The 19,552-nt window shown below is 41.6% G+C and overlaps 1 protein-coding gene across 2 annotated transcripts in view; it reads left to right on the forward strand.

The window, feature by feature from the left end:
- CNTLN (centlein) overlaps positions 1–19,552 on the forward strand; it is a 377,819-nt gene that overhangs the window by 102,469 nt on the left and 255,798 nt on the right. For both annotated transcript variants that reach the window (XM_090038766.1, XM_090038767.1), the window contains exons 4-6: positions 3,729–3,863; positions 4,442–4,621; positions 9,166–9,303. In XM_090038766.1, the coding sequence (XP_089894892.1) occupies positions 3,729–3,863; positions 4,442–4,621; positions 9,166–9,303 (453 nt within the window). The remainder of the gene's footprint in view (positions 1–3,728; positions 3,864–4,441; positions 4,622–9,165; positions 9,304–19,552) is intronic.

Genomic DNA, 19,552 nt, shown 5'->3' on the forward strand with positions numbered 1-19,552 from the left:
TGGGATGCCTTGGAGGACCGATGGGTATGGCCTGGGGGGCTGTGCTTGGTGTCCTCCTCAGGTGCGCTTACTTTCACGTTTTGACCCTTTGACTCAAAACTCGTATTCTGTTTTTTTCATTAATTGTCCCAAGTATTTTGTTGTTTCATCCATCCATTTACCCCATAAAATAGGGACTTATAGTTATCTGTGTGGGCCTCAGAGCCCGCGATATTTGGGTGATACAAATAGTTAGGAACTTCTGGGTCCCAATTGGTATCTGGGGACACTACCCCTTGTGCAGCTGGACTGCTGCAGTAGCATCCGAAATCCATTTTTTAAAATACCCGAAAATCCATGTTCTTCCACAATTAGAACAAAAGACCACTTTACCTCCCCGCCCCCCACACATATATAGAGAGATCAATCAGTTGGGCAATGCTTTATTGATATATTTAGAATGTTAAATCAATTTGGAAGCCTACTAGTGTCTCCATCATCATGATAAAATAAATTGTAAATATCTGTGTGTGTGAATGTGTGCTTTTGCTTTCCTTCGCAAATGATGGGTACGTGATTTGGGGGTGTGGGGTTTCCAGGAAGGGGGAATGCAGGTGATTGTGTGGGTGGGTATGGAGGGATGTAAGTTGGTGTGTGGGTGGGTGTGAGGTGATTGCAGGGGGACTGTGGGTGTAGGGGGACCTTGTCAGGGTGCTGCTGAGGACTCATGGGTCCCCTGGCCCCCGAAAGGGTGCAGCCCCCCACACAACACAGGGACTGCCTCCCTGCAGGGCCTCAGCTCCCCCCTGGAAGGCCACAGCCCCCTTGTGCAGGGCCACAGGCCCCCTGTACAGGGTCCCAGGCACCCTGCAGGGCCACAACCCCCGCTGCAGGGCCCATAACTTACCTTCTGCAGCAGGGACCACACCAGCAGGGACGGGTCGTGCCGGCACTGGGGCCTCTCAGTCTGCCAGGCTGACCCCGTCCCATGGCAGCAGGACCCCAATGCGGTGTGCAGGGACCGTGCATGCAGCACTGGGTTCTGCTGCCATGGGACCGGGCTGGTCTGCCTGCATGAGCCGGCAGGACCCAGCATGGCTTGGTGGATGGTTCTTGCATGCTGCAGTGGGTCCAGCCTCCGGCAGCTGTGCTGCCTGCCCCACTGTGCAGGTGGGAAAGTGGTGCAGGGCAGGACCCAGCCTAGCACTTTATGACTCACTAGTCTGGGTTTGCATCAGAGCAGGTTGCGTGGCTCCTGTGGAAAGGCACAGTACCAGCATGGCCTGGGCTGGATCAGGTTGGCAGGGAGCATTTTCTACTCCTACAGTAGTGGGCCAGGCTGGGACCATTCAGCATGTAGGAGCCCAGGTCACACAGCACTGTGACACTGCCCGCTTTGCCTGCAGGAGAGCCACAGCCATGCTGCTTGCTGCTGCTGGTACCACAGAGTCGGGTGGGGGGCAGGTGTGTGGTAGCCCCTGCTCGAGACCCTCCACTCCCCATAGCCCCTCCACTTCCAACACCTGCCACTCATCACAAACATTCACACCCACCCAGACCCGTAAACCCCCCCACCCCATTCTGTAACTTACCTTGGACAGCGCCGGGGGCAGCAGGAGCACCACAGAGGCTCTGGCTGAAACCAGAGTGTTTCTTCTGGAGGATTGATTCCTGTTTTTGCTCCAGACCATACCTTTCCCTGCTGTTCTGCAGAGTGGACCTCTGGATAGCCAGAGATCTAATTTTGTCCCTGTGCTGCAAGTTTGCATCATGGGGAACATTTTTTCATTCCTGCACATGCCTCTTGCAGCGTCTCAAAAGGGTTTGAGATGCTGCAAGAGGCACGTGTGTGTTTGTCTGGATGCGCCCCAGATGTCCAGATTCCCTTTGCTGGATGCCTGCTGACTAGCTTCTGGCCAAAGTTCTGGAGCCTCTACCTTTCAGATCCATGAGGCTCAGGGTCCTTCTTGTAACCGCTGCCCTGGCTCAGCATCCCAAGCTTGGGGCAGAGCCAGTGTGCGGGTAGTTCTTGTAGCAGGCTCTGTGCTGGTGTCTTCAGCCAGTTCAAAAAGCCCACCCCGCTCTGTCTCCATGTATGTCTTTATGATGTTGCTTCCTGCGTGCACATGGAGCACGAGCTTCTAAAATGCCATGCCAGTGATATACGCTGCTCTTGCTTTGCCACCTTGGGACCTACAGGTGAGTCATCCTGGCAGCAGCCCTCCCCAAGCCTTTTTCGCCCCACAGCAGGGCTCAGATGCAGGTATATGCTGCGCTGTACCCTCAGGGCCCTGTGTGTAAGTCGCCACAACTGGCGACAGCCAGTAAGGCCAGAGGTCTCAGAGGGCGCCACAGCCACTAGGAAAAAAGGGCTTAGGGAGTTTGGCAGCTCAGTATGTGGGTGGAGATTAGACCGTCTGAGAAGGAGGGATTCAAGTGGGGTCCGAATGCCAGGTGGGCATAAAATAGGTCCATCTTGGGGTTGGAGCCATATAGTGATGCCATCTGTGAGACAACATGTAGGGATGGTATGGAGCCTTTGGCATCAGGCATTAAATGGGCAGCCTCTCACCTTATAAAAATCTATTTCAGTTGTGTCAAAGGCGTGGCAGCTGAGGGAGGTGGGCAAACTCCTTCCCTAGACAGGTGGGCAGGCCAATGATTTGACCAGCCACAAGATGGCCCCCACCACAAACATCTAAAGATTTAACAAATACTGTTAAACTGAAAATTATTTTTAAAATCCTGTGTTAGTATTCATATAATGGGATAATTTTAAAAAATCTAGTTTATTTTTCATCTTGTGCTGCTCATTGTTTATACATTTCATTCAGCTTGAACAGGGAAAACAAATTAGCTTTGCTTCATTTTGTTTTCAGACAGGTTCAATATCTGTGTCTTCAGTCTGATGTACTTAATGTAGTAAAAATTAAATCTAAACAAAAATGTTGCTTTTGTAAAGAAAAGGAGAGGAATAAAACAGAACTGCAAATACTTAACATTGGGTTTACTAATTTTCATGTACAAAATATGAACTTTCAAGAGTGGCCACTGTATCTGTTTCTGAATGAAAAGAAATTTTAATCTTTGTTTATGATCTGGGAGGTTGGAAAATGCAAGCCTCAAGAATAAAGAATGAAAGAATTTAACACAGAAACTTGGATTTCTTTTTCTAATAGTTGTTAGGTTTTATTATGTACAGTACACTAAGTGTTGTTTTTGTTCAACAGTGTCTTAATTGCCTTCAGATGCAAATTCCATTAGACTATTGCCTTTCAAGGTGTAACTGAGTTGTATGATTATCCTTTTTTTTTTTAGTTCCATCAGTTAATAATTTTTTTGATTTTTTTATGAATTCTGGAGTTCAGACAATTTGTGTTCTGGCTATATTGTCATATGCTGCATGTGCAATTGCAAAAATAACCTTATTTTTAATCCCTAACCAAAAATATCACAAGGGTTTGCAACCATTTTATCTTCTCAGACTGATCTGAATAATTCCTATTCCATTTGTACTTGTGTCCAGAAGGAACGCAGGCCATTCTCTTTATATTTTATTATGTTACATATTGACAATTTGAAATACGATTTTAAATATAGATACAACAATAGGAATTATGTAAAGCCACATGTTAGAAGGTCACACACCATAAAACTTAAAACAAGGCTTTGACAATGAGAGCAAATAATTATTCTACTACAAATGCTGATTTTTGGTTTTAATTAATTTTTTGTCTTGTCTTAAATAGAGAATATCAGGACAGCAACAGGAGATAAACAACTTGGTACAGAGAAAGCTTGCTGTAGATGAGGAAAATACCCTCTTGAAGAACAAATTCAGTAACTTGCAGCAGAAATTTAAAGATAAAAGTCAAGAACTTAAGGTATATTGACTTGTACATAGTTTTATGGGACCATAGCTTTGAAGTACTACTTTAAACGGTGTCAGCCCTTGTGGCACTGAAAGTGACAAGCTTGGAGGAAAAATTGCCTTAGGCCTTACAGTTTTCTCACACACTAACTCTGAGAAAGATGCTTTCAAGCTAAAAATCCAAGCTTTATAACTTTCAGATAAATAGTTAATGATGGAAATGGAGCAAAGAAAGTAGGAGTGTGAAGATGTGGCTTCTTGTAATTAGATTCTGATGGGACTGGCATTATTAATTGATAAAGCCGAGGTCTGGGAGGATGTCTGTGTGGGTCTCAAAAATAGCTGGGGACAGCATCAAAGGCAGCTTGATCAATTAATGGTCTCTTTGCAAATGTGTACTCATCAAAGCTGTCATCCAACTAAAATATATGACCCTTCCACCTGCATGAAAGAGGCCAATAAAAGTACACAGGTGACCTTGGCCATCAAATATAGAAGAAGCTGCTGTGAAGGTAAAACTGCACAGTTTATATTTGCTGATTAGTTCTCACTTTTTTTTTGTTTATCGGCCCTTGTGGTACTGTTCTACAGGACACTAAGGAGTGTGCACAGAAGAAGGAAGAGCAAAACAGACTGGTTATAAAAAATCTGGAAGAAGAAAATAAGGGATTAAATGCACGCTGCACTGACCTGCTAAATGACCTGGAGAAACTGAGGAAGCAGGAAGCACAGTGGAGAATAGAAAAATCTGGCATTGATGCCAAAATAAAGGTATGACATGGAATGGTCTTCTGGATATTATTTCAGAACTACTTCTCCCAGGCATTTACAGTACATGTTATTTTCTTTATATAACAAGTTATATATTCAAATCTACCAGTGGGGACTGACATTCATTTACATTCGTTCTCTTAAGACCCACAGCTTTTTAAAAATTGATAGTGCAAAGCAGGAAACTGACTTCAAATAGTCATCCTAAAATGTAATCATTAAAAAATAAAAGATACTGTATTTTAAGATTAAATGTAACTTTTTTTTAAACAGCTTTAAAAATCTTATCATTCAGGGGTTGTTTTTCCTCAGTTATAATTTAGTTTAATGTGATGGACTGGTTTTTTTCTGTATTGCAAGACTATTTTAAAAACTTTTCAACCATGGTTTGAATAAATTGTATCCTAGCCTCCAGAGGGCTCCACTCTTGGTGAGAGGCTTTTTCATTTTATATCATATTTAAAAAGTTATATTCACAGTTTATGATAAATGTGCTATGCGTTTTTCATTTTATGTGAGTGCTTTCTCAGAATATCATACATTATATTGAAACACTATTTCCTTGTTTTATTCTGTCTTCAAAATTGTCATGTTTAAGGTATTCTAAAGTTATTCTAAGGAATAAACCAATTACTGGTATAAAACTTTGCTAGTATTTGTATATATATCTACAGAGTAGTTTTGTTGTTGTTTTTTGCATTATTCAGGCTTAAACATCTTTTTTTTTACTTTTGTAAAACATCATCTACAGTACTCGTATGTCTTACACATCTAAATTGTACCTTGCATAGAAAGATTTGGGGTATTTTTCTGGCAATTTACTTATAGCATACATGAAGGTAGAATTTTCTGACACCATGATTCAGAGGCAGCCAAGTCTGCTCTTCAGTGATGCCTCTGGTTGTTATAGGTATGGTGCTTAGAGAAGAGCTTTGGAAAGTGTGTCATTCATCATGGGGGGACAGTTTCTACAGTTCAAGGCTCTTCGTTTGGTTGGGGGGAAAGGTTTTTCAGTCTCCATGAATTTGTGGAATGGCCTGTTCCTCACCAGAGAAACACTGCATATTGGAGTTGTACAAGTGATTTTTCAGGTTGTCAGATGCTGTTTTGAAATAGCTGTAATGAAATTGTTGGAATTATTTCACTTCTCCACAACACGTGTGAAAATAATGTGAAGAACTTTGAAATAATTGATTTTTATGAATGTTAACATATGCCATAGTGAGAGGTTTGCTACAGTGACCTAAGCATGTAAAGCTTACACAGAATTTCTCTTTGCTGTTGGTCAAGTCACTTTGTCTTTATGCCTCACTTCTGCTCCTCTGTAAAGTGGATTTATTTCACAAGGTTATTGTGAGAATGACTAGCTGGCATTTTAAACAGCTTTGCATAGTCAGGTAATAGAATTTTCTTTTGAAGTAATATGCTGCAGACTATGACTTCAGAAAAGCCAAATACATTTTTTAACATTCTTATTATGTACAAATGGATTAAGAAACATCATATTACTAAACTGTTTACCTTTCATTATTGTTGTTGTTAATGTATAATTTGTAAATATTTCATTGAAATTTATGGGTTTCAACTTGAATTAATTTTCCCTGTGTTCTGGTCTTTCCCTATTTCCATTACTAAACATTTTCAAGAATCAGTGTTATATGCCAGATTTGCTTTTAACTGGGTACTTTTAAACAGTATGGGAAATAATACTCGTATCCTCGCAGGCCAAATACAAGATTATCACATTGTATCATACTGGACTGCAAATTAACAAATTTCCCTGTATCTTAAATGTATTTAATAATAGTCTTTTTAAGAGGGCAAGTTAAACAACAGGAATTGTTATTACTTATGGTGGTGTTCTTAAGTGACTATAAAGATGACATATAAAATTATCTGAGTTTGGAAGTGAAATGTATTCTATTTTTTTAAGGCTACCACTCAGCCTGGTTTCTGGAAATCAGCCTGGGATCTTTTTGGTTTATGCAGTATCACCTGTAATAAAGACCATAATTAGTTTTGTTGCTGATACGGGATCCAGAAACAATCCCACTTATTCTCTTATAGTTGTCCTGAATCTAGCAGTATAGTACCCAGTGGGGAAGTAAAATTAGGATTAATCAATGTGAAATACTTTAACATTGTTTTAAAAATATCTCCTCTAGATGTTAAATACCTTAGTTCTAAATATCCCAGGTCCTCTGAGAAGTAACGGTGACTACTCTCTCTCCTAGTAGGTAGTGTTGGATTCTAGCCTTTCCTTTCGATAAAGCAGCTGTTTCTAGTCTGCCGGTCTTGATATATTAGCCTTTAAGCAGTTAAATGTTTAGACTTAGAAAGGTTGTCCCAGGATGATATCATATTCTTTCTAGAGGAATGGATGTTATTTTGGTAGTAAAATTCCACATAGACTGGGAAGAGGAGGAAATACTACCAGGAATAGGCATAGGCTGTTGGGTTCTTTTTGTTTGTTGGCTGTTTTTTGTTCGTTTGTTGGTTGTTTTATTTTGGCTTTGTTTTGTTTTTTTTAATAGCAGATGTTTGAAGTTGTTCAGGAGGTTGGGGCATTAGACAAAAAATCCAAATGATAGAGATTAGCGAAAAGAGAGCAAATACGAGTAACAACTGTAATTATCATTCCTTTTAACATGTATTTTAAAATATTGTGTTTGCAGCTTAGATCTAATTCTCACTGATGCACCACTCTAGCAGCATAAAAGTTCATTGAAAAGAGCAGAAACAATGTCCTGAGAGCCTCCTGTACCTGGGTTCTTCCTTAGCTAGTATATTGCATAAAGGTCTCTTTCTGCACCTTTTATCCTTCAAATGAATTGCAAGCATGATCTGGGTCTGTGGCTGTTTTCTGCTTTCTAGGGCCCATAGTGTGCCATGGGATGCTGTGCATAAGTCAAAGCAGCTCTGAGGAGTTGTTCTGGGAGCTGGTTAGGCTCCTGCACAGTTCTGCAATATAAGTGCGCACATGCACTTTGCAGCCCCTCAGAGGTGCCACACCATGTACACAGTGCATGTCAAAAGGTTCTCCATGCTGCTCTGCAGCGTGAAGCCAAAATAAGATACCAGGAAATTCCAGTTTAAAAAAAACCACTCAAAAAAAAAAGCAGAGTGGCATATGTGGCTGCAGCATGTGCCACCTGAAACCGGAGCCTGGCCACCATAGCCTGGCTGCTGGCCAGGCTCTGTGCACCTGCATTGCCACTGCTGTAGCCCGGGAAGGCCCCCAGGACCCCAGGTAAGGCTTCTGGGGCCAGCTCAGGTGCTGATTTCAGCCCCCCCTACCACACCTAGGGCAATTTGCTGAGTCTAACAGCACGTATGCAGGGGTGTTCCTTGATAAAGAAGGAAGGAACAGAATCAGGCTGCATGCATGCAGCTCCATAGTTACAAAGGAGTGAACCTTTTGCACTTAAAATAGTATTCTAATATTGTAAAACATCTGTTTATCATGTCCGTAACTTCCAAGTAACCATTTTAGGTTTTCCTCCTAAATTATCATTACATTACACGCAGTGGGGGGGGGAAGTGAGGAGCAGGTCTGGGCCCAACGTGGCAGGGGAGGGGGAGTAGGGCCCAACCCCAAATGGTGGAGGGGGGAAGAGGGAGCCCGGACAGGTGGGGGGCAGACATGGGACTCCATCCCTGCCCACCCCCCGCCTCCCCCTGTGATTCTTGACGGGCAATTTGCTATTATAATATATATGAAGCAGACACTGAAAGAGAATGTTTTCCAGAGGAACTTGTAAAGAATTAGTTTTTTAAAATGGCTGCCCACTCATGTTGCTCTCAGTAAGACTGCCGTCAATTGAAGTGACTTTCTCAAATAACTACCATCTCCTTTCCTATGAACTTGTTGACTTGTATGAACATACAGATTGCGGCCAAAGGTTGCTTTAGCAGTTCCGGATCACCTGCTTCTCAGTTCTCCTATTTTCCTCTGGATAGTGTAGAGCTACCATTTTTCTGATAGTAGCTTGAGTTGGGGCCCAGTGGGAAAAATGGGAACTAGTGGCCATTTTTAAGAACAGTCTTTAGCTTTGGGTCCTATGAGAACATGGGAAATGGTGAGTGTTTTGAAAGAAGGTAATTTGAAAAAATATTCTTCAGGAGTTTTCCTTAATTCTTCTTTACTGTATCGTTATCAATTTATTAAAAATTGAGTTAGACTTCTTCTTTCCTGGGAGCACAAATATTAAAATACATTCATTTTTTTCTTAGGGTTGTTTTAGGATGTCTCTGCAGAACATCTGTTTACCATGTCCGTAACTTCCAAGTTCATATATCTTCTAACTTTGCCAGTAATTCTGCGTTTCCTTGTTTTATAATGTTTGGTGTTAGAAAGTTAAAATATCCCTGAAACATTTTCCTCCTAAATTATCATTACATGCTCTTGACTTTAACTGTCTCTTAATGTAGGTTTTGTCTGGTAATTTCTGTGTGTGCGTGCATGTATGCTACATGCAGAAATGTTAAAAAAAAAACATTACTGGTTCCTATGCTTTAACACATTTTAAATGCATTCTTTACAGAATTTGGAAACTGATTTAACAGAGGCAAGAAAACAAATGGAAAACCTGAAATTTAATTGCAGTGGCTTGTCATCCCAGCTGGCTGTTAAACAGAATGAATTGACCCAGAGGGATTGTGACATGACCAGAGTTAGGCAAGTAGTCTACCTTTCCTTTAGGTACAATCTAATCACTGGGTTTTGTAAATAAAATTATTTTTTTGATTTAAGGAAAAATGCCTTATTATTAGATCTACTTTTGCAAAAGTCTTCTAATGTCGTTTTATTTTGAACATGCACACATTATCTGGAAACTTTTGACTGTTTAGCTTTAGACTACTATTTATGCAGGGTATTTAAATTCCTTTTGGCTTTTATGATGTTCAATTTTTTAAGGAGGGATGGATATTATTAAAAATTACACTTCTATAATTAGCATTGGGTCAGAGAGTTGTCAATCTCCATTGAAAGTCACAAAATATCAATATGATTAGTAACGTAAGCAATTAATTTGAGAGGCTAAATGCCCTAAACCTACAAAAGTTTCAAACCTAACTTTAACTTTTTAATTACAGTAGAGTCTGACAGGTCAGCAGAAGTCTGTACAGGCCTATGCTAAAGGTTTAAAATGTTGTGATTTAAGCTTTATCTGAGGTCTTGCACATCTTTTTTCCTATGCTGAATCTGGAGGATTAGTGCTGCATATTTGAGATGTGGAGAAGAAATGAAGGATAGAATGAATTATATGAATTGACTAGGCTATTGAAATCATCAAAATGACAGTAATGGCAAAAGACATCCAGTAGGTTTAAGTAGATTGACAAGCAACTGCCTGTTCTTCTCCTCCTATTTATATAGTTCTATATGTGTACATAGTGCTATATAGTAGAAGGGCTTTGTTAAACAAATAACATTTCCTGCCCCAAAGTGCTTACAGTTTAGGATAGCAGTTGGAATTTTAGTGGAAACAAATAGAACAATGCAGTAGAAGCCACTATAGCTTGAATAATCTTTTTAGGTTTCAGCTATTAATTTTACTGTAAGTCTGTTGTCTTTAAGAAAAGACTAGAAATGGGATTTTTGCAATTTCTGTCTTAATTTGTCTTGCTAGTGTTAGTTCTGAATTTGCTCAGAAAAAATGTCTCTAATTATTTTTATAGTTAAAAGTTATACCATTTGAAATCCTAATAGTTAATGAGAATAAATACCGTTTTTAATAGGATATTTTATGGGAAGACAGCTGATGATATTTGTAAAATTCATCAGAGGGCTGACAGTTTTTATAGGATTAAAAATGAATTCACATTTCAGAACTGTATGCTCTCCATGTGGATGGGGTGGGAAGGACAGTGGAATATGGAACACTTTCAAACCTGGTAGCCAAAGCTGTCAAAGCCTGCAAACTCCTTTAAATCTTCTAATGTTCATTTTGTAAGTTCTGCTAGAAGTTGGGGTGTGCTAGTCCCAGACATTTTCTTATTTTAAAAACTTTGCTTGACCCCAGCTGTTGTTGGGATGTCAAGGTTTCACAGATACAGTCTTATTACTTTATTTGAATTAAAAAAAACCCCCCTCTTTGAAATGGTGAATCAGTTTGAGTTAACGCTGAAAGTAGACATTGCTATTTTAATGGGGAAATATGTTCAGAGAAATTGTACAATAAGTTTAGATTCTGGCACAGAGCCAGGCAAGTCCCACCCTGGCTATGTCCCAAAATTCCCTGGCCCCACCAGTAGCAGGCCTGATGAAGTGGCTCTGTGGGTCAGATCCATCCTATGGCTTGTATGTTTGACATCATTGCCTTATTGTTAGTGTTTTGAATAGATATTTGTATTTTTTATATTTTGGGGACACTTTCAATGTTGTATATAAAAGTTGCTCGAGGGGTTTTACTTCTTTCATGGTATAAGACGGCAATTTTCAGCTTGGCTATTTGAGATTTTTGTCTCGCATTTAAAAATTTAATATTTTTCTCCATGTGTTATCAGGGAGTTATCTATTTTTTTTACTAAAAAAGAACCTGTTAGGAAGGATTTTAAATACCTCAAGAGGCATGTCTATATAAATCAATTCATGTTAATACTCTTTTTCTCTGACCACTCTTAAAAAGAAACTACACCTGTTCCTGGTGTATTTATAAGTTTTAGATTTTTATCTTTGCTTTAATGTTACCGTATATACTGGAAAACAAGATGAGGATTTTCCCCCAAATCAGCATGGGGAGAAAAAAGCCCTTATCTTATTTGCATACAAGGAAACCTCATTAAATCATTAAACTGCTGCCTATCTATCATTAAATTGCTGCCAAAAGCAGCATGTGCTCAGTAATGGAAACCATAGTTGATTAAATGCAGCTGACACTGAGTGTGTCTATAAAACACATGGCCCATATTGTGCAAATTCAGTGATGGGAACCTACCACAAGGATAGGTTAGTGCAGCCCATCTGAGTAAGATATATGTTAGTGCTCATTGTGCTCAGTTGTCATCACTGCTAAGTCTTTCAAATCATGTTGAGTCACAACACTGAATACATTCTGACTTCTTTATTCCCAAAGCTGAGCTGTGCCTTCCTTTCCCATTTCTAATGACTTCTGTTTCTTCATCAGCCTTAAATGTCCCAAACAGTTCACCCAGAATCCCTCTGTTGCCCCCTCTGTCATACTCTTACATATGATTAGTGTGGCCCTGCCCTCCATGACGTTGAGCCAGACCAGATTGCCCTGCACTTCATCTGCATATAAAGTTTTGGAGGATCCCAGACCTTGTGTCAAGAACACCCAGTTCCAGTTATGAGGGGCTAATTAGCACATGGATCCTTTGTGGGGGTGGGGAGGTATCTGCAGTAAACACATATACTTAGCAATGCTGAGCTGTGGGGTCACCATGGCTTGAAACGCTGTTGACTCTGCTGGGGCCCATCTGGTATTATATGGTAAACCCTGAGTCTTTTGGCTCTGGGTGGGGGTCAAGGGGCACCAGCAAGGCTGCGGGGACTGTGGGTGGGAAGTGAGAGGCATGAGTGGGACTGTGGGGGCCCTTTAATTTTAATCACGGATTTGGGGTTTTTTATTAGACAATTTGTGATTTTTTTTTTAGCAGAGAATTTGCAGGGTTTTTTAATCGGGGAAAAGCAGGATCCCTGCTTATTAGGCGTTAATCAAGCCCTGTCTTCATCCCAGAAGCTGATGGACCCATGGGCCTTCTTTTGCCTTCATGGTAGTTTGTTTCCATCATCACCAATACCATGCTCTAAAATGAGAAGATGTTCTTTACAATTGGAGTACATAAGAACATAGAAAAGGACATACTGGATGAGACAAATGGTCTGTCTAGCCCATATCTCTGAGTGACAGGAGTGGAGGCTTTGGAGCAAGAACATAGTGTGTTTAGAATTATCTATCCTTTCTCATATGCTCTCTGGCATCCACCACCATTAGTTGTACTGTAGCAAGGATCCTACAAGTGGTGCACTGGTACCACGTGTCCTCATACAGAGGTTCCAAATCAAATAACAGTAATGAGAGATAGTACAGTGGTTTGCAACCTTTTTCCATCTGCAGACCACTTTGGAACTTTTGAATGGAGCTGTGGATCCGTTTGAATTGTAAGTGGGGGTATTCACATCCTTTTGATTGATCACAGTCATCTTTTGTGGACCCTTTAGACATATTCTGTGGACTTCCAGGCTAGGGACAGATATTACACATAACCCAGTTTAAGTGATCAGAAATTGGGCTAAACCTGTAACAGACATTCAGTGTACATAGGCCAGTCTGAAAATGTCTGAAACTGGTTTGAGATAAGTAGTATCAGACTTAACTGATTTGGGTCAAACTGGTTTATGCAGTGTCTGTCCCCCCCAGCATTCCAAATGCTTTGCAGCTCTGGGTGGGGCTGTCTGCTCCAGAGAGCTGGGTTGGCCCCTCCCCACTGCTCCCTGGCTGGAGTTCCAGCAGAGATGGCAGGCACAGAAGCTTCTGCCTGGCTTTCCCTGTCCCACACCCCCTCGCTGCTCACTGCCCAAGCAGAGATTCCCCCCTCCCTCCCTCCCGCAGCACGGACCATAGTCAGCATATGGTATGATAGCTAATGCTGAGAGGTGTCTGTGTAAGGCAGACAGGACAAAGGTAGACAGCACAGTATCCCCTTAGGGCTTTTTGGAGCTAATCAACAGGTAGCTAGTAATGTCCCTCCATTCCTTCCTTGGAGAATGTTGTTTAAGAGGAGCTTGAACTAATGAGAGAGACTTGTGTTTTCTGATGGGGTGATAAATGCTGATCACAGAGCTGATAAATGTTCTGTTATCAGTGAGGGTAGGGACCCCTCCCTAATCAGAGCATCCTGCTGGGGCCTGGCCATGCCCCTCTCAGCTCAGCACTGTAGAAGGGAAGGGAGGGCTCCTTTAGCACCCGCCAGCTTCTAGCCTGAGCCACTGTAGGCATGTACTTGCATTTCTTCAGTCCAAAGGGAATGTCTGTACAGTTACAAACCAGTTCAGCCTAGCCAGGTTAGAAGAATCTGCAAAGATGAAGTCAGTTGAGGTTCAGGCTTTTTGAATGTTTGTCCCTAGCCCCAGTGTCTGTGGAACACTGGTTGTGAAAACCACTGATACAGTGCATAGGTGCTTTGCAGTTAACTTGCACTGGGCACCGAATTGCCTGATTATGACTCTGATCATTGGTTTTTAGATGCATACCCGACTGTTCTGTTTAATTGCTGTTAATGAAGGTCTGTCATTGATGAACCTGTTTAGTTCCTTTTTTGAAACTGGCTATACTATCTGCCTCTACAACTTTCTGTGATAATGAGTTCTATCAGTTAACTGCGAACTACATGTTGCATAAAAAAAAATTTCTCTTATTAGTTTTAAACCTGTAAAACGGCAGCTGTAGAACAGCATAGAATAAACTACTCAGCATAAACTATGCCTGTTTAAGCATTTAATGTTTATAGTAGCACATTAAATATAAGTCTTCCAGTAATGTTATGTATATAACTAAACACCATTAGTTCTGATGAAATAATATCCTTTAAAAATATTTTGTCTTCTATATGAGGGTAAAACGATTTTTTAAGTAAATATTTTCTAGTTGTCCTAGATTAGTGGCTTAATCTTATGAGACAATCTTGTCAGCGTTCAGTTTTGTTGTTGTTGTTGTTGTTGTTGTTGTTGTTGTTATTGTTGATACGCTGTTAGTAAAAATGGCAAAATTCTTAATAGACAAGTTAAGAAAAACAAACAAATTACACCCCCCTCCATACGTTCCTGTTCTCCTGAATCCATTTCAGGATTTTTAGAGATGACAATTATGAACTTCTTTCTTCAGTTACAAATCTTTTCTTCTTAGACACTAGAATATGTCAGCTCTAATTACAGTTCATCCCAAACATTTTACTTTGTAAGAAGGAAAATACCAAGAAATCTAGCTTCCTTAATTCAGTATCTTATTTTGCACATAGTAGAAAGAGAGAGAGAGAGAGAGACCCAGCAAAGATAGATGCAGATTCTTTTTGAGTTGAAGGGCATATAAGAGGCTCATCTTCTGTCTGCACCTGTTCTTGCAAAAGTTCTTCAGATTCATTGGAAAAGAAGATTGCTAAAGGCCTAAGTGTATATTCTTATGTTCCTTTTACTTTCAGATCAGAAATGCTTTCTTTGCCCTGACAATTCTGAATTTTAATACTGAGGAGTTTTTTAGTTAAACAATAACAGTCTTCAGTTACTGAGATAACTATTTTGGAAATAAGCTGCTCTCTCATCCAGCATATTAACAGTGACTAAGATTTTTGAAAAGCAATTAGCAGCTGTGGTTTTACTGTCTCCAATGAGAGAAGGGTTAGAGCAATGCCAAATAGTTTGTTTTAAAATCTTACCTAGTATCAGTATAGGCTTTATAGTAAACTTCTGATCTAAATCCAGTTTTGTTTTGGGCTGAATATTAAATCCATTATGATCTGTGGAAAGATAATCCCTTAATGATTCTTGCTCTTCAGTATATTGTAAAGAAACTGTTATTTTCCTCGCTGCCCATTTTAAATGGTTCCTTTATTGATCTCTCTGAAGGGTAGAAACTATCTTGCCAAACCTTAGTGTGCAGATATGGTTCTGAAATGCATCTTCTGTGCTATTTATATCCATTCTAAGATTTCTGGGTCTTTTCAGAATCCAAAATAGCACTAATTTTTAAGTTCCAGAAAAGAAGAGTCTGAAAGCAAGTTACTTTCCTCAAGAGCAGTAATCCCAATTTATCATCATCAAAATTCTTTCTTAACTTTTCAGTATTGAAATTTAACCATGATCAGAGGTTTTCCTGTAAACTTGTGTTGACTCTCAAGATCAAAATGAGGTATTTAGGCTACTTAGTATTAAATCTGACAGTAGAAAAAATCCTGGTCATACCCTGTTAATCATCCACTCTCTGCCACTGTGACATAGGATACTGGGTAAAATATTTCTATGGTCTGACCCAGTAAATGGCAGTTCTTATGTTCATGCTTTCAGAAGATTGAAGTCACAGTGTCTTTTACAGTCTTGGGGCTTTACCACTATGACAGGAGGCCAACTCAGGGCTGGGTCTCAACCTCAGACTGCCCACCTGTCTCTGAGCCAGTCTGCCCAGTCTCTCCTGTCATGACTTGCTGGTTTAATGAACTGTTGTTAAATGAGGGAGGCTGCCTATTTTAATGCCCCAGTGCCAGGAGGTGCTGTACGTGGCCATCCCTATACTGTTTTCTATGCCTCACAGATGGCATCCAGATTATTACTACACCTCCGGTTTAAGGCTGCGCCAAACTCAGTCCTATGCTGAGTCAGTTGCATTCTGCCCTTCACTTGGCCCCATACTTCCATACCACCCCACTCGTTCACTCTGCCCACTCTCACGGCCTCTTTCATACCGCCCATCACTGGGTCACTCTCTTGCTGCCCTGCTCCCCTGAGCAGCCCTACTTGGGCCATCAGACTTGACTACTTGCATGCTGGCTGCTCTCCATGCAGCCCTTCAGGTCGAGCTTCCCTACTCTACATGGTACGACCTTGCCTCATATACCGGTGATTCTGCCCCTAGTCCCTGGCTGGGCAACTTCATACATTTGCATACTTGTGGAGGTTAGCCTGTATGCTGCCCTTCAGGCCACCACTGCAGCCCTACTCAGCACCTCCCGGTGCAGCCCTTCAGATCATGCTTACAACTGTACTTTAACCCACTTACGCATAAGCCTTCAGGCTGCAGCAGTGCACCCTACTCTGTGCAGGCCACCACAAAGTTCTGCCCCCTCACTAGGGCTGTTTTATCTATCTGCCCCTTTCACTGGGGCCTCCAGGGTCGTACACCCCATGGGGCTCAGGTGTCTGTAGATGTGCCTGGCCCCCATGCCTGTCCCTAGGTATGGGTGACCCACCAGGATGTGGAGGCTGGGGTTATAAGGTGCCCCTACCTGCATTTCACTGGGGAGGCAATTGGCCTGGCACTTCTGGGGAACTGCTCTGCCATGGGCAGTCTCACCAGCCCATCCTTCCTTAGCAGGGTGTAGTTTTCAGTCATACCCAGGACCAGGAGCCTCCTGCCATCGCCATAACTCCTGCTTTTACCTCCAAGGATGTTTCAAGCAGCAGTTCAGGCAGATGTTTTTCCTTTGGCTGCAGCAGCAGACTGCTGACTCACTCCTGAGACCCTGGATCTAAAATGCATGCTACTTAGCCGTCTCCTACTATCCCAGGGCTCTCTTGCAGTCATGGGACTGCCTCAACAGGGCTAGCTGACACCTGCAGGCTTCCCTGCTGCCTGTTCTCAAACCTTGAAGTGGCAGGCACCAAAGGTGCTCTGCCACAACCACTTTGTGTGGTAGAATCTAGCAATTTCACCAGTTATCCTGTGTGGCCCTTTTACACCCTGTTTAGTGTCTGGAGTAAATGCAGTTCTGGCAAAATTCCAGCATGCTGACCATTATTGAGTCATTACTGGGATGGTCAAAAAAAACAAAATGAGAAAATGTCATCAAACATAATAGACATGATGAGTGTTAACTATACTGGTAACAGATCCATATAGCTCTTTGATTGACAATAACTACTTATTTTATTTAAATCTCTGGGAAGCTACACTTTTGCTTAGAACAATTGGTATGTTCAGGACAACAGGTTTTTCCATACGGATAGGATAAATCTTTCATTCATATTCAGTTCAGATGTGAACAACAATTTTCCAATATTTGTATTTAAATAATTGAGTCCCCTCCCTAAACAATGCTACTATGAATATTAAATACTTGAAATGGCTGTTGCCCGGTGGTGGCAGCCATTTAAGCCAGGCTGTAGACTTGTCTGTTGGCCTACTTCACTTATTGACCTTTCCTGCTTTGTGGTTAACAGATATTTCTACACTAGATACTGAAGTGAATGTAGCACAGATATTGCTATCTTAGGTGCCAGAAATAGTCTACATAATCATCATGCTAGTGCCACACTGGGGCCATGTGAGCTAGCTTCTATTGCATCTAGACTGCTTCTTGTATATGAGCTATCTTGCTGTGTAGACATACCTGATCTGTTTCACCACACGTTAGCATGTAATCTAGACATACCTTATGATTTTGCACTATTTGTTTTGATATCTCTTCTGTTAGGTGAGCTCTCCATCCAGACCTTCTTTCAGATCCACTTATTGCTGCCATTCTAAAAATGAGTAATTGTTTTAATGTTCAACAAATACTGTGTTGGTAGGTCTCTTGGGAGAACCTCTCCACTGCTGGAGATGATCCCTCCAGAGTCCTACCTTTCCTTTAAGATTGCACAAAAACTTCATCCCTATTCTTTCAGGCCAGTAATGCTCATGTGGAGGACTGAGCCTCTTCTAAAGTGAAGCCATCAGATAAAATTGCTCTGTAATGTAATAGTTGGTCTCTTCAGCATTCCTCTTCACTCAGAATTGAGGATTCCAGGTTTAGCTGCCTACTGATGCTTGGTGTTGAAATAGCAGTACAAAACCAACCTCCATCCATACTGAATGTAAGGCCCTTGGGTCTTATCTGAGCCCTGAGCATGGACCAGCTGTTTACTCTGTGCCTGCCCAATATTGTGAATGGGACAACATGGTCACCTTAGAGCAAGGAGTATATACCAGTAAACGCACCTGAGAAGAGAGCCTTGGGCTCAGTGCCTACTCTAAGGCAGCTAGAGGGCCTCATTTCTGGGCTTGAGCATGCACAGAATCAAAACAAATGGTAGGGTATTTTCAGCAGGGCTTGGCTTGGAGGCGGTTTAAACCAGCCTGCTCTGGGATGCTACCAGCTGCAGAGATCTTTTTGAATCCTTGTCCACAACATCAGCCCACAGAATAATCCTCTTTGACCTTCCTTTTTCCCTTGGCTCCAGGTTTTATGTGCAGACTTTCTTCCATATGTCTTCTGGCCTGAGGCTTTTACCGGCTCTCTACTGCTCTCTGAACTTATTGTGGCAATGTACTTGGTCTTCAGTGAATCCAGATCCCAGCTGGCTCTTCCTTCAGAACTGATGCCTGATCCTTTACATAACCCAGGTGTTCTTTTTTCCACCTCTAATAGGAAGCAGTTAAGCAAGTAGAGATGGATTTCTCCTACTCCCTATTGAAGAAGTCAGTCCCTCTGTGACATACTCCCACACCTCCCTTCATTATTTGTATAACTTCAGATTTATCCTATCCCCCTGGACTTTAGAAATATGTTAGGACCGGAGTTCAGAAAAGTACTTAAGCATCTGCTGAAATCCATTTGATAGCAGTTTTACAAATTGTTTAGATATGGATTTGTATAGTATGGTTTGGATAGGGATGATCCTGCTCAGGCAGGGGGGTGGGCTAGATGACCTCTGGTGGTTCCTTCCAACCCTACTTGTCTATGATTCTATAATTTCTGTTTAGAGACGCATTTAGGAATTTCATAGATTTCATAGACATTTGTGCTGGAGGGGACCTTGGAAGATCATCGAGTCCAGCCCCCCGTCTGAAGGAGAGGAAGTCAGCTGGGGTCATAGGATCCCAGCAAGCATCCAATTTGCTCTTGAAGGTGTTCAGTGTAGGTGCTTGAACCACCTCTGATGACAGGCTGTTCCAGACCTTGGGGCTTGCACAGTAAAGAAATTCTTCCTTATGTCCAGCCTGAAACGGTCTCGCAGTAGTTTATGACTGTTCGACCTCGTCATCCCTTGGGGTGCTCTGGTGAACAAACGTTCCCCCAGATCCTGGTGGTCACCCCTAATAAACTTATAGGTGGCCATCAGATCACACCTGAGCCTTCGCTTTTCCAGGCTAAGGAGCCCCATGGCTCTCAGCCTGTCTTCATAAGGTCTGTTTTCCTGACCTCTGATCATGCATGTGGTTCTTCTCTGGACTTTCTGAAGCTTCTCTACATCCTTTTTGAATTGTGGAGCCC

This window comes from Crocodylus siamensis, chromosome 3 (assembly GCF_052110815.1).
Source record: "Crocodylus siamensis isolate JL-2025a chromosome 3, ASM5211081v1, whole genome shotgun sequence".
NCBI lineage: Eukaryota > Metazoa > Chordata > Crocodylia > Crocodylidae > Crocodylus > Crocodylus siamensis.